We start from the raw sequence: 13,495 nt of genomic DNA, 5'->3' as shown, positions 1-13,495 counted from the left end.
GATCAACCACTCTCTCTGTGAAGAAATACTTTCTGGTGTCGCCATGAAATTTTCCGCCCCTGAGTTTGAGCGGGTGCCCTCTTGTGGCCGAGGGTCCCTTGAGAAAGAAAATATCATCTTCCACTTTGACACGTCCCGTGAGGTACTTAAATGTTTCGATCAAGTCTCCCCTCTCCCTACGTTCCTCGAGAGTGTAGAGCTGCAATTTGTTCAGTCTCTCTTCATACGAGAGACCCTTGAGCCCCGAGATCATCCTGGTGGCCATCCGCTGAACCGATTCAATTCTGCACACATCTTTACTGTAATGTGGCCTCCAGAATTGCACACAGTACTCCAGATGAGGTCTCACCATGGCCCTGTACAATGGCATTATGACTTCAGGCTTTCGGCTGACGAAACTTCTATTATACAACCCAATATCTGCCTTGCCTTAGATGAAGCCTTCTCCACTTGATTGGCAGTTTTCATGTCTGCACTGATGATTACTCCTAAATCTCGTTCTGCTGAAGTCCTAGTTAAAGTTTCTCCGTTCAAGGAGTACGTCCTGCATGGATTTCCGCTTCCGGAAATCCTTACATTTCTTAGCATACCTTACATTTCTTAGCATTGAAGCCTAGCTGCCAGGTTGAGAACCAACTTTCCAATGTAAGCAGGTCCTGCGCCATATAATTCTGTAAACTGCATTCACTTACTATATTACATAGTTTGGCGTCATCGGCGAATAGTGTTATTTTACCTTGAAGCCCTTGAGTCAGATCCCCTATGAATATGTTGAAAAGGAGTGGACCCAGGACCGAGCCCTGCGGCACTCCACTGGTCACCTCCGATGTTTTAGAGAGGGTACCATTAAACACCACCCTCTGAAGTCTGCCACTCAGCCAATCATTGACCCATGCAGTTAGTGTCTCTCCTAACCCCATCGATTCCATCTTGCTTAGCAGCCTGCGGTGTGGGACACTGTCAAAAGGTTTACTGTAGTCCAGGTACACGACGTCCAAAGATTCTCCCAAGTCCAACTTTCTTGTTACTATTTGAGAGAGAGATGGGAGGGTCATTGTTTTCCTTATGGACATCGCTACCATATCTAGGTGGTGGCCTTTTTCATGCGTTTGAGTGGGTGAAGGGAGATTGTAATTGAGTAGCAAAAGAAAGTTTTTAAAGTCATTCGCTTCTGGATTGTCTATTTCATCTAGATGTAAGTTTATGTCTCCTGCGATTAGGTTATGTGATGAAGTGATTGAGTTGTGTAGGACGAATTTGCTTTTGGCCAGCTTTTTGGCGGAACATAGAATAGTATACAAGAAAGGGAGTCTTCTAGTTCCTTATTGCTAATTTTGCAAGTTAATATTTCTAATTGATCGGTCATTTTGGAATCCAGAAGTTCAACTACAAATCCTTCTTTGGCAACAATTGCTAATCCTCCCCCTCTTCTTCCTTCGCGATTTAGCGTCTGTATTTTAAAATTATCTGGTATTGTAGGGTCATGAAATAGTTAACTGTTGTTTAAAATATTGCTCTGGCCTACATAGCTGAAAACAGTGTATAATCTATTGACTTCATCTGCCTAAAATTTATGTCCCTACCTTACCACATTGTAAGCTGAATAGATAAGAGTTTGAGCCATGATGTACCCTGCCCTTCTGTACATTTACCTGCAAGAGTTAGATAAGTGTCCTGCTAGTGACCTGCTAGTGTGAGCTTAAAACCAATGAGTGTTAAGAAAAGTAACACGTGAAAAGCTTTTTCTAGAATTCAGTTGTATAGCCAGAAAAATGAATAAATATCTCTGTAACTTCCTGGTTTCGGCACTTCTGAGCCAGCTTGGAGCTCAGGGGTCCAGCATGCATGCTGTGAATAAAACTTGTACTTTCTTCACGCCTCTGACATTGTGTGTCCAAGTGACCTTTCAGTATGAGATCATTTATTATTGGTTCAGCTTCAGACAAAAGCCACGTTTCTGTTAGAAAGAGACAGGCTATTTGCTTGTTGATGATCCAATCTTTAATTAAGAATGCTTTGTTCCTGACAGATCTGGTGTTGAGGTATGCACAGGGAACGGAAGTAGATGCGATAGGTTTGGTGGGTGTAGTTGTTCTGATAGGTTTTACTTCCCTTATCCTTTTGTTTTTTGGGGTGCGTTGATGTCTTCCATTGCTTGAGATTACCTTGATATGGTTTTCTCTATCTTCTTGTTGGTTGATTATAAACCTAGTGTATAAAGCAGGGTAATGGGTGAAGTGTAGCTGTGGATAGAGCGACTTAACATCCTTAATGTTATTGCATATTAAATAGATTAGTAGGAGCAATAGGAGATGGATGCTTGTAGGTTAAACTGACTCCTTCTTGTCCTGTTCTTGTTCTTGTTCTTTGGAGTTTCTGATATTTCCCGTTTCTAGGATAATTAAATAACGGTGAATCAGATAGGTGATTTTAAGTTTCCCGCTGGTTCGGGGGAGGGGGGTAGATCGCTTGCCTGCAGGCTCGGGCTCCTGCTGCCCACTGGTATCTATGATGATTTATAAGTATCCCCGCTGGTATTGGTGCTGGTTCTTGAGTTTCCCCGCTGGTTCGGGGATGGGTGAATCAATTCTCTCGCCTGCAGGGTCAGGCTCCTGCCTCCGCTGATATCGGTGCTGATTTATAAGTTTCCCCGCTGGTGTTGGTGCTAGTTTTGAGTTTCCCTGCTGGTTCGGGGGATGGGTGGATCAATTCGCTGGTATCGGTGCTGGTATTGCTGCAGATTTTTAAGTTTCCCTTCTGGTATTTGTGTTATTTATAGGTTTCCCTGTTGGTTTGGGGGATGGGGAAGCAATTTGTTTGCTTGCAGGATTGGGCTCCTGCTTCAATCCCTTGCCCTCTGGTATCAGTGCCGATCCTCCAGGTTTTCCACGGACTGTCTGCCCACGGAGTCGGGTTCCCGCTCTCCCTCTCCTCCCCGCGATGGTTCCACAATGAAGCTCAATGCCACTGAAGGCCGACAAGGCAGCAGCAACCTTCGCAGCACTCCCCGTTCGGCTCACCGGTGCAGCGCCTGGGAGCGCGGTCGCTCAGATCCCAACCTCGGATCGTGTCTCTCTGCTCCACCACTGCACATGGGGAGCACTGCTGTTGTGGGCGGCATCGGCACTGGTGGGGAGAGCGGCACTGCTGTAGGTGTCCCGTGGTGGCCTCGGCCCTGATCCTGGCTCTCTGCCGCACCTTGCCTCTGCTCTATGCTGCGGAGCAGGCGGCTCTCCACCACGGCACGTGGGCAATTCTTCCCTACCAGGGCGCGCGGGCCAGGTGGGCCGAAGGTCGGGTGGATGCTGGGCAGGCTGATGTTAGGCGGAGATCGACAGTGGTGGTTCACGAGGGTGGGGGGCGTCCTGGCCTCAGCTCTCCACCACCTCACTGCCCCAGCTCCTCGTCACGGCGTGCGGCTCTCCACCCCGGCGCCCAAAGGCTCTCTGCCACGATGCGGCAGCTGAAGGTGATCGAAAGTGATCAAAACGGCCAAAGGCGATCGTCTAAATGAAATTAAATGAAATTAAAGGTAAACGAAATTAAAGGTAAACGAAATTAAATGAAAGTAAAATGAAAAAGAACGAGTAGCGCGAAGATGAACGAGCAGCGCGACCTCCTTGCTCCTTGTTCTTGCTCCAATATCCTCAAGCTGCCACTGATGTCATGCATGCATGAAAGCCAAATGGGAACAGAGAGGAAGGAAGGCAGCAGCAACAGCTCTGCAATTTTGCTGTCGGCTGAAGAACTTGGAAAGCTCTAGTCTCTGGACCTGAGGAGAGGCGGGGGGGGGGGGGGGTAGGTGGCCGTCAGTTAGTGAGGCTTGGGGATCCCCAGCAGCTACAGCAAGGGAGAAGTTCATTTTGAGGGGGCCTAAGCTCAAAGTGGGAGGTCCACCCCCTCTTATGCCACTGATTGTGTTCAAAATGAAGTACAGTACTTGCCGAGTTTAAATTTTTGGGATTTCCAGTTCAGCTTCTATTTCTAATTTGTGATCCATTGTTCTATATTTGGTGAAGGTCTGTCAGTCTGTTTTGTATGCAAAGAAATCATTTAAAGGTGAGTAGGGAAATTTCTGCCCTGGGCCCCAGCATGTTTAAAATCGGCCCTGATAGAGTGGCATCTATAGCTGTTGCTATTGCACTGATCCATCACATGGCAGTTTGCCTCTTAACAGTATCATAAGAATATTGTTAGAACTGCTGGCACTATTCTGGACCTGGTGATAGAAAGAGCAAGAGTGACTGGGGATTGCTCCTTCCCTGACCCCAACAGACCTCTAGGATTTGCCAGGTAGGCTGAATTTATGTTTGATGCCTGAAAAGAAGAATTCCAGTAACTGTTATTGTGGTCTTTTTGAAAAATTGAGTCTCTGAAGAAATAAAGTGATTTAAGTTTGAACTATCCAGGTGTTTTCGTCACTTGATCCACCAAGGATTATCCGCTCGGTCAGCATCGTGTGCTCTGGGCTTTTTCGGCTACCTCCACTTTGGGGTGTGGTCCGGCCTAGTGGCGCACAGTGACATAACGGAGAAGGGAATAAGGAGAAAGGAGTGCAATGGAGAGGGAAATGGGAAGAGTACAAGAAAGAGAAGAAATAAGTGAGTGTAAAAGAGAGCGAGGGGAAGGGGAGGGGAGAGGACTCAGAGAAGAGGAGATTAGAAAGAACACCACAGAAAACAAAAATCCCCATCCTAGTCACACATACATCCTTCAACCCATTGACCACTTTTTCGGTTTCAGTATGTTCACACATATATACCAGAATATACAGCCATGCAAAAAGAAATGGAGAAAATGTTTCATATTGCTTACTTACATCTGTTTCTCAGGGAAAGGTATGGCATTAAATATCTGCGGGTATGCTGCTGTCAGACACACATATCTCTTAGGATTTTGATTTATAAGAAAATACCATGCCTGCAATAACAAAGAAGAATTAAGAGGATAACATACTGTGATCTAGTCATCTAACTCCATAGTTGAAGGGCTTACTTAGAAACTGCCCTTCTCTGTCCTGCTAAAAGTCTGCATATAATTCCATAATGCTCATACTTTCAATCTAATATAATAAAACCCTAAGCCGCGCATGCATACTCCCACCTGCGTGCTCCTGTTTTCCGTGCGCTATAGAGCACTGCAGGTAGGAGTGCACATTGTAACAATCCCAGCCCTAGAGCTAGGCTTGTCCCAGGTAGGAATCCCCAAATTACTAGACTGCAGCTAAAAAGAGCAGATCAGTGCAGTAGTTCTGTTAGCCCCAAAGTTGCTGAGCATAAAGGCCCTGATTCTGTATAGGACGCCCAGGAGAGGTGTCCTATACAGAATCGTTCCTACACTAAACCCCGATTCTGTAACCGGTGTCCATGGTTTAGACGCCGGTTAAAGAATCGGGTTAAATTAGATGCGGCCGCTATACTTATGGCAGCAAGGGATCTCCCTGCTGCAATAAGTATAGCGGCCGCGGTCGCGGCCATCTGTCCCATCGCCGACAGGAGGATGCCCAGTCCTTCTGCTGGAACCCCCAGGAACCCCCCTCCCCCCCAAACTGGTAATCGCGGGCAGGAGGATGCCCAGTACTCCTGCCGGAACCCCCCTGGAACCCCCTCCCCCCAAACTGGTAATCACGGGCAGGAGGATGCCCAGTCCTCCTGCCGGAAAGCCCGACGACCCACCCCCACCCCCAAAACTAACCTCCCTCCCCCAACTAACCTTTACATGTTGGTCGGCTGGACGGGTCTTGCTGCCGTCCAGCTGACGGGCCCGCCTCATGGAAATGAGACGGGCCCGCCCCTTCCCGGCCCATCCCCGCTAAATCTAAGGCCTGATTGACCCAGGCTCTAGAAGCCTAGACCAATCAGGCCTTAGGCATAGCGGGTCTGCCCATCCCCACTAATCCTAAGGCCTGATTGGCCCAGGTGCCTAGCCTAGCCATGTGCCTAGTGGGGATGGGCGGACCCGCTATGCCTAAGGCCTGATTGGTCCAGACTTCTAGAGCCTGGGCCAATCAGGCCTTAGATTTAGTGGGAATGGGCCGGGAAGGGGCGGGCCCGTCTCATTTCCACGAGGCGGGCCCGTCGGCTGGACGGCAGCAAGACCCATCCAGCCGAGCAACATGTAAAGGTTAGTTGGGGGAGGGAGGTTAGTTTTGGGGGTGGGGGGGTCATCGGGCTTTCCGGCAGGAGGACTGGGCATCCTCCTGCCCGTGATTACCAATTTGGGGGGAGGGGAGTTCCAGGGGGGTTCCGGAAGGAAGACTGGGCATCCTCCTGTCGGCGATGAGACAGGCGGCCGCGACCGTGGCCGCTATACTTATTGCAGCAGGGAGATCCCTTGCTGCCATAAGTATAGCGGCTGCGTCTACTTACAATGTAGACCAGCATTTTGCTGGCCTACATTTTAAGCTTCTCTTCCTCTACTAGGGAGATGCGTAGGGCCGCCTAAGTTCGCCTAAGGCCCGCCTAAGGCCCTTAGGCGAGCTTAGGCATCTTGCGGGTCTCCCTAGGCTCCCGGAGGCACCTTCAATATAGGCGGCCTGCCTGGGGAGCATTTTTTTTAAAAAACGTGCATCCCGATTGGCTGATTAGACAGCTGTAGGACACCTACAGCTGCCTAAAATCGGGATGCACCCGAGAATCAGGCCCAAAAAGTCTGACTTTGTGCAGGGATTCAGGGGGGAGGGGGAATGTCATAGGAACAGCCTCAAGGAACCTGAGATAACCGGGAGGAAGGAAACAGCCCAAGAGTCAGCATAATACTGGAAGTACTCAGCTGCTGAAACTAATTAGGGCTCATGAGAAAGCCCAGCAGAACCAGCAGTTTGCCCTTACCCCATCCAGGTCAGGGCGTGTCCTGGGCTGGTCTAAAATACCAGAATCCAGGAAGCTTAAGTTAGTAGTTCCTGAGCCAGGGGAAGAAGAGGTCTTCAGAGCCAGTTCTCCCTCTCACCTGGAGAATGAGATTGAGATGGAAGAACTAGAAACCTTCCCTGAAGCAAGCCAGTTTTCCAGCCTGCATTCTACAGAAGATATGGACACTTCTATGGAACCTGCTGAGGAACTGATGGATGAGAGTTAAGTGTTGTTTTTCTCTCTTGCCAGTTTGGATTTGCTGCTGCCAATAAGTGAGCAGGGCTGGGCTTGCTACTGAAGCTCAGCATTTTTGTTTTTGAAACTTTCCAGAGCAGTGGTGTTTTCTTTTGCTACTGCTTGCAGGAGACTTGGAACTTAACTGAGGGTAGTGTGGGGTGAGTCCCCGAAGATCTTTGGGTTGGGTTTGTGGGGCCAGTTTGGCAAATGTTAATTGTGTGGACTCAGCTGCACCCCTCCCCCACTTGCTTATAGAGCCGGTGTGGAAAGCCTGTTGCAGGCCAGGCGAGTCCAATGTTCTGGACTGAAATAGAGGAACTCTTTGACAAGCTGAATTTAAAGACTGTGAAAGATTGATTTTCAACATTGCTATAGTTTTGTTTTGAACTGTGAAGCAAGGACTGTGAATTTATTCATGAACCGGGTCTTTGCACTTACCTGTGGAAAGGCAGAGGCCTGCCTTTTGCAAGGCCTTCCATTTTGGTTTTGTTAGCAAGCCTGTTTTGAGAAGCAGTATCTGTTCTGGCAGCACTGCTAATTCAATGACACTGCCTTATTAAAGCTTGCTCTCATTCAGAACACTTGGTTTGTTTTTGGTGTTTTGGTGAATGTTCATTGCACTGTTATTAATGCCAGCAGGACCCTTCTACATTAAGAAGGCACGCTCGGGACTATTATTTTGCACACCGCCCGGTAGCCATTCTGACAACCCGGTACCGGTGGTGTGACAATTGGTATCAGGAGTGGGATACCCTGCCTCTTGCTGGATATTTTGTGAACTTTGAAAAAAAAAAAAAAAGTTTTGGCTTTTGTTTTTTTTTTTGGTTTGTTTTGTTGCTTCCTGTTCTGGAGCACCTGGTTTTGGGATCCTGCTGTCGGTGAGGCCAAGAGGGACGAGTCTTCCTTGGAGGATATCCTGACAACCGGCCGGAAGCAGTCGGAAAGCGGAACCAGAGGGACCTGGACGTACCTGCGGTGGACCTGATCCGGAAGGTGGCCAGCAGGACCCTTCTACATTAAGAAGGCGTGCTCGGGACTATTATTTTGCACACTGCCCGGTAGCCATTCTGACAACCCGGTACCGGGGTTGTGACAGCATGCGCGCGAATCTCTCCCTCTTTCTCTCTTCCCCTGAGGCGGATGTTGGACGCCGCGGTTGTTGGCGGCTGCAGGTCGCGGTGGTTGTTGGCAGCTGCAGGCCATGGCGGCTGTCGGCTGCTGGCAACTGCAGGCCGCGGCGGGCGAGCACGGAGCACGGAGCCAGTGTAGATGGCTGGAGGAGGACGAGGAGGAGCTGCGAGAGCTCCGCAGAGGCAGGTGGTGACAAGAGTTTTCAGAGAGTTTTCAGAGGTGCAGATTGCCTCAGTAGGATAAGTAGTGCAGACATCAAGTTCCCTTCCCAGGTAGGATGAGTCAGGGAAGGAACACGGGGGTGGGGGTGGGGTGGGGTGGGGGGAGGGAATGTCATTCCATGGCAGCATTTCAGCTCCATGCTGGGAAGTGAGATACTACAAGAAACAAGGCAGCAATTTCTTCCACTCCCTTCAGACTTAGAAAGGTCCTTGACTGTTAGCTCTGGATGTTTCCTGTTGTGACCATCATCCCTGAGTGAGCCAACAAAGGCAATGAACTTAGAAATAACTAAGACGATTACAGTTACTCCAGAATGCATCTATCTAGAGAACAAAAGGAAGTAAGCCAGAGAAGCATAAGAGCTACCATACTGAGACAGAACAAATTGGGAGAGGGAGAGATGGCATTATAGAATTGGTGCCTTATGCTTGGTATCAGCATGCCTAAATTGTGGTGCCCAGTTATAGATTTCCCCCATCTAATATAATAAAACGAGGCAGGAGGTGACTAGAGAACAAAAGGAAGTAAGCCAGAGAAGCATAAGAGCTACCATACTGAGACAGACCACAGGTCCCAAAGAGTAGAACAAATTTATGCTGCTTAAAATAAAGCAGTGGATTTCCCCCAGATTCGGGAGAGGGAGTGGGAGAAGGGAGAGATGTTGGACTCAAGTGAGGAAAGGAGAGAGAGACAGAGACAGATGGATGAGAAGGACAGAGGGGCTACTAGGGGGACCAGGAGAGATGGTAGGGGATAGGGAGAGATAAACTTCAGGGAGTGTGGAAGGGGCAGGAGAGAGAGATGGTCTTGGGGAAGGACAGAGGGGGACAGGAAAGGGAAAGATGGCAAAAGGGTAGAGGGTGTGAAAGGGGAAAAGGGAGAGATGGAAATGGTAGGACCACTGCTGCTTTGGGGCATTGAGGGAGGAAAGGTTGGTACATCAGGACTGCTGCTGCCGCCTCGGGTAAGTAAAGACCCTGTCAGGTGATAAATGCAATGGAGGATCTATGAGGGCCAAAAGGGTACAAAGGAAATGGTGAAAGATGAGGTGGTGGGACTGGGATCAGTGGGAGGCAGGGTCCGGGCATGATAAAGGCGGGGCATGGGTGGGTCAGAGTCAGGGTCAGGGTATAGGTGGGGCTATTCTAGCACCCGTTACTGTAACGAATGTAACGGGCTAAAACACTAGTTCTATTAATAAGAGACATTCCCAAGGATGTGTTTAGGTCAAGGTAAATGAGCGTGCACAGATTTGCACTTCAAAATTACACACACTTTTATGCCCTAGTGTGTTTGCCGCATGAACAGCAAGTGCAAGGTAAGCAATCACTGTCACAGTTTGTGGCTCATGACTTTCAAAAGAAATTATTCCCTTGAATTCTGGCTGCATTGAATGGAGACAAATCCCCCAGTTATTCAGTTGGTGGTGATCAGCATTTTTTAAAGTACTGATTCTCACTGGCTACTTTAGCCCCTGATTCGTAGTATTAACTGTGTGGAAACATTAACATACCATCTTAGTGAGACACAGAGATTGTAAGTTTCTATATATTTCTTTAATTTCACCTTAATTAAGATTATTGATCTGTGTTACTATTGATATGAGCTAAATAAAGCCAATTTTAAATCCCAAGCACCTCTCGTGTATACATGTGGAGGGGCATAATCAAAAATGTGCCTAAGTCTGAGGTTGTTTGTGCAAAACGTCCATAAATCCAGCAGAAAAAAATGTCCATTTTCAAAGCTGCTAGACGTCTATCTTTTATTTTTGAATATGAGCAAGGTATAAGTTTTGGTCCTTAGAACGTCTAATATTTTTGCCCATTTAAAAAAATAAAAATATCCACGCAAAAAAACGTACAAAAGCAAGTTTTGTACCCACTAACTACTTTGTCTAATTGTGGCAGAAAGAATTCTCATCAGCTAAGCCAGTTTCAGGGGATTCCTGGTGGCTCAGCTGATGGGGATTCCCCCTGCCAGGATTATGACCCATGGAGCCCTATACCCCTCCCCCGACATATTCCTAACATCCCCACATCCCCTTGATATCCCCAACATCTCCGCCAACCCCCCACATCCCCCTAACATTCCTGGGCCCCCTCCCACATCTCTGGACCCCCCCCCCCGATACCTATGGAAGAGCAAATGGTAGGAGAGAAGCTTATTCCCTCCTGCCTACAGAGCTGCGTGCTGCTATGATGGGCCTTTGGCCCCTCCCACTGCATCCAATGATGCATTGGGGGGGGGGGCTGAAGGCTCTGATTGGCTCAAAAATCACTGATTGCTGGCCATAATAGGCAACCCTTAGCGAGATTGCTTTCTAGTGACCTTGTTCTCTAGTCTGATCATCATTTTGATTTAATGATTTTGTGAGCATGGTTTGACTCATGCAGAGAGATCATCATACAGGAAGAGGTTAGCTGGATTGCCAATGATATTTTGCAACCCTCATGTTAAAAACACAGATCTGAGAATGTTATCATGCCGTTGTACCGGGCCATGGTGTGCCCCCACCTGGAATACTGCCTCTAACACTGGTTGTCGTACATGAAAAAGGACTCGAAAGGGTCCAGAGAAGAGCGACAAAAATGGTTAAGGGACTGGAGGAGTTGCCATACAATGAAAGACTAAAGAAACTGGACCTCTTCTCCCTTGAAAAGAGCAGACTAAGAAGGGACATCATCAAAACATTCAAGATATTGAAGGAAATTGACTTAGTAGATATTGTTTACCCTCTTCAAGGTGAAGAGAATGAGAGGGCACTCTCTAAAGTTAAAAGGAGTTAGATTCCATACAAACATAAGGAAATTCTTCTTCACCCAGAGAGTGGTAAAATCTAGAACATTCTTCCATAGGCTGTTATAGGGGAAAGCACCCTCCAGGGATTCAAGAAAGGGTTAGATAAGTTCCTGCTGAACCAGAACGTACGCAGGTAAGGCTAGACTCAGGGCACTGGTCTTTGACTGCTGGGCATGATGGACCACTGGTCTGACCTAGCAGTGGCAATTCTTATGTTCTCTATGATGGGGAAATGCAAAGCAAAATTTTTTGCTGACCAGTACTCCTGCTATCTCAGTGTTTATTGAGAAACTTCTAGTACCAGTGTCAAAATCTTGTCCTCCTTCCCTTCATATGGGGAATGAATCAGGTGTATCCAGAAGGTCCGGGGAGAGGGTCTCCCTGGTTCTATCTTTAACCTCTCACTTCTCACCTGTGGTATTTTCCCAAGTTGGTATTTTCCCAGTAGGAGAGAATAAGACTTTGCATCAACCTCTCCATCATCATACCATCTCCAATAGAATCTAAGATTCGACTTGTAGAATTTTCTATTGAGGTACCCTCTTCAGAGGTAATACCTCAACAAATTTCATTTTTAGATATATGGAAGGTGGTCAAGAAGACTAAAACATTGTTACAGGATCCAGTGCAAAAATTGTGTACTTTTTGTGAACAAGTTATATCTAAAATTGATGATATGGATGCAAAATTTAATTCTTTAGAAGTAACTGTGAAAAGAATGGAATCTCAGATTAATGTGTTACAACAAACTAGCTCATCTGCAATTAAAGTTAGTCTTTGGTTACACAGGCAGCTCGAGTTAATGGAAAATCATGTAAAAGCTTCTAATCTTTTAATTTTAAATTTTCCAGTGTGTCTCTTATCAGCGGAGATATTGCTGAGAAAGTACTTTAAAGAGGTTCTAACTTTGGGTAATGCTGAAGCTATTATATTACCTGTTTCTATCTTACAAAAAGGATAAGAGTAGATTGGGATGGTCTCAAGGAACAAAGAAATCCTTTGGATAATTTGACAAATTTTTTAGAAACTTCTCAAGATGAGATATCTGATTGTGTTACCCTCCTGGTCACATTTTTCCTGAGGTTGAAAAATTATTTCCTGAAAAAAGACTTCCTATTTTGTTACCAGAAATTACAAATGTTTCCAGTTGTTTCTAGAGCAACCCAGTTTCTTCAGTATTGTGACAAACCTACTGCAATACCAAGGTTTATCATAGGAAAATATAGAATATCACACAAACCCCGGTGCAGAAGGGCAGACTAGTCAGAGCCCATGACAGTAATATAGCTGACTATCATATGAGCAGTGAAGATGAGATTGACAGAATGGCAGGACAGATTAGAACAGGAAAGGTTTGCCTTACCTGAGGCATTGCCAAAGCCAAGCAGGAAATCTCTGCCCTGCTATTACCCAATTCCTGTAAGGCAGAAACCAGAGAAACATCCCAGGCTGAGGAAGGACAGCCCTTCCCCCCTCAGAAGCCAAGGGGGTGTGGCTTTCCTCAGTTTAAAACAGGCTCTGCAGAGAGCAAGAGGAGAGACAGGAAGCTCAGTGTGGGACTGAGCTTGCCACAGACCAGCTAGCTGAGGTACACAGCTTGAGAAATGATAGAGGAGCAAGCTGAAGGTAACTTGCCTTCAGAGTTCTTTTCCTCAGAGCCGGGTCAGGCTATGATTGTTGAGAACAACAGTGCTGCAGCTGAAGCTTGGCCACGGAAAATGGAAGTGGCTTGAAACAAACGTGAGTTTGCTGGATGTTTTCCTTTGCTATTTTTCCTGATATGCAAACTGTAGGTGCTGCAGGAGAAGGCATTTTTGGGACTGTATAGTTTTCTGCATTTTTTTCTCTGTGCCTTAAAACTAAGGAACTGTACCTTTCATTGTGCAGAACAGTGGTTAAACTAAGTCAAACGCTGTGCAGTAAACTCAACCTGTTTGTTCCTATGATTCACTGTTAGCAGATCTCTGTGTGGAGACACCAGCTATTAGCTGTTGCCATGGCAGCACCTTTGATTGCACTGAGCCTGCATGCTTCTCAGAAATGTATTGAAAATTCCTGAGGTAAAAGCTGGTATGTTTTCTCTGTTAACCTCCATCCCAGTTTTGATTGAGTTAATCTTTAAGAACCAGTGTCTGCTCCCTCAGTGTGCCTTGTTAAAAAAAACCTTCTTTACAGAAGTGTAAATTGTGCGGTTTCTCTCCTGGCTACCTGTGCCGGTTGCCCAATATTTCTGGCTTGTTAATCAATGCAATAAG

At 46.9% G+C, this 13,495-nt stretch overlaps 1 protein-coding gene across 2 annotated transcripts in view; it reads right to left on the bottom strand.

The window, feature by feature from the left end:
- The window catches only part of LOC117356396 (putative methyltransferase DDB_G0268948), a 165,174-nt gene that overhangs the window by 40,793 nt on the left and 110,886 nt on the right, over positions 1-13,495 (bottom strand). For both annotated transcript variants that reach the window (XM_033935550.1, XM_033935549.1), the window contains exon 5: positions 4,820-4,920. In XM_033935550.1, the coding sequence (XP_033791441.1) occupies positions 4,820-4,920 (101 nt within the window). The remainder of the gene's footprint in view (positions 1-4,819; positions 4,921-13,495) is intronic.

This window comes from Geotrypetes seraphini, chromosome 3 (assembly GCF_902459505.1).
Source record: "Geotrypetes seraphini chromosome 3, aGeoSer1.1, whole genome shotgun sequence".
Lineage (NCBI taxonomy): Eukaryota > Metazoa > Chordata > Amphibia > Gymnophiona > Dermophiidae > Geotrypetes > Geotrypetes seraphini.
Note: the sequence above shows the minus strand (reverse complement) of the source record. Positions and strands in the feature narration are given on the sequence as shown.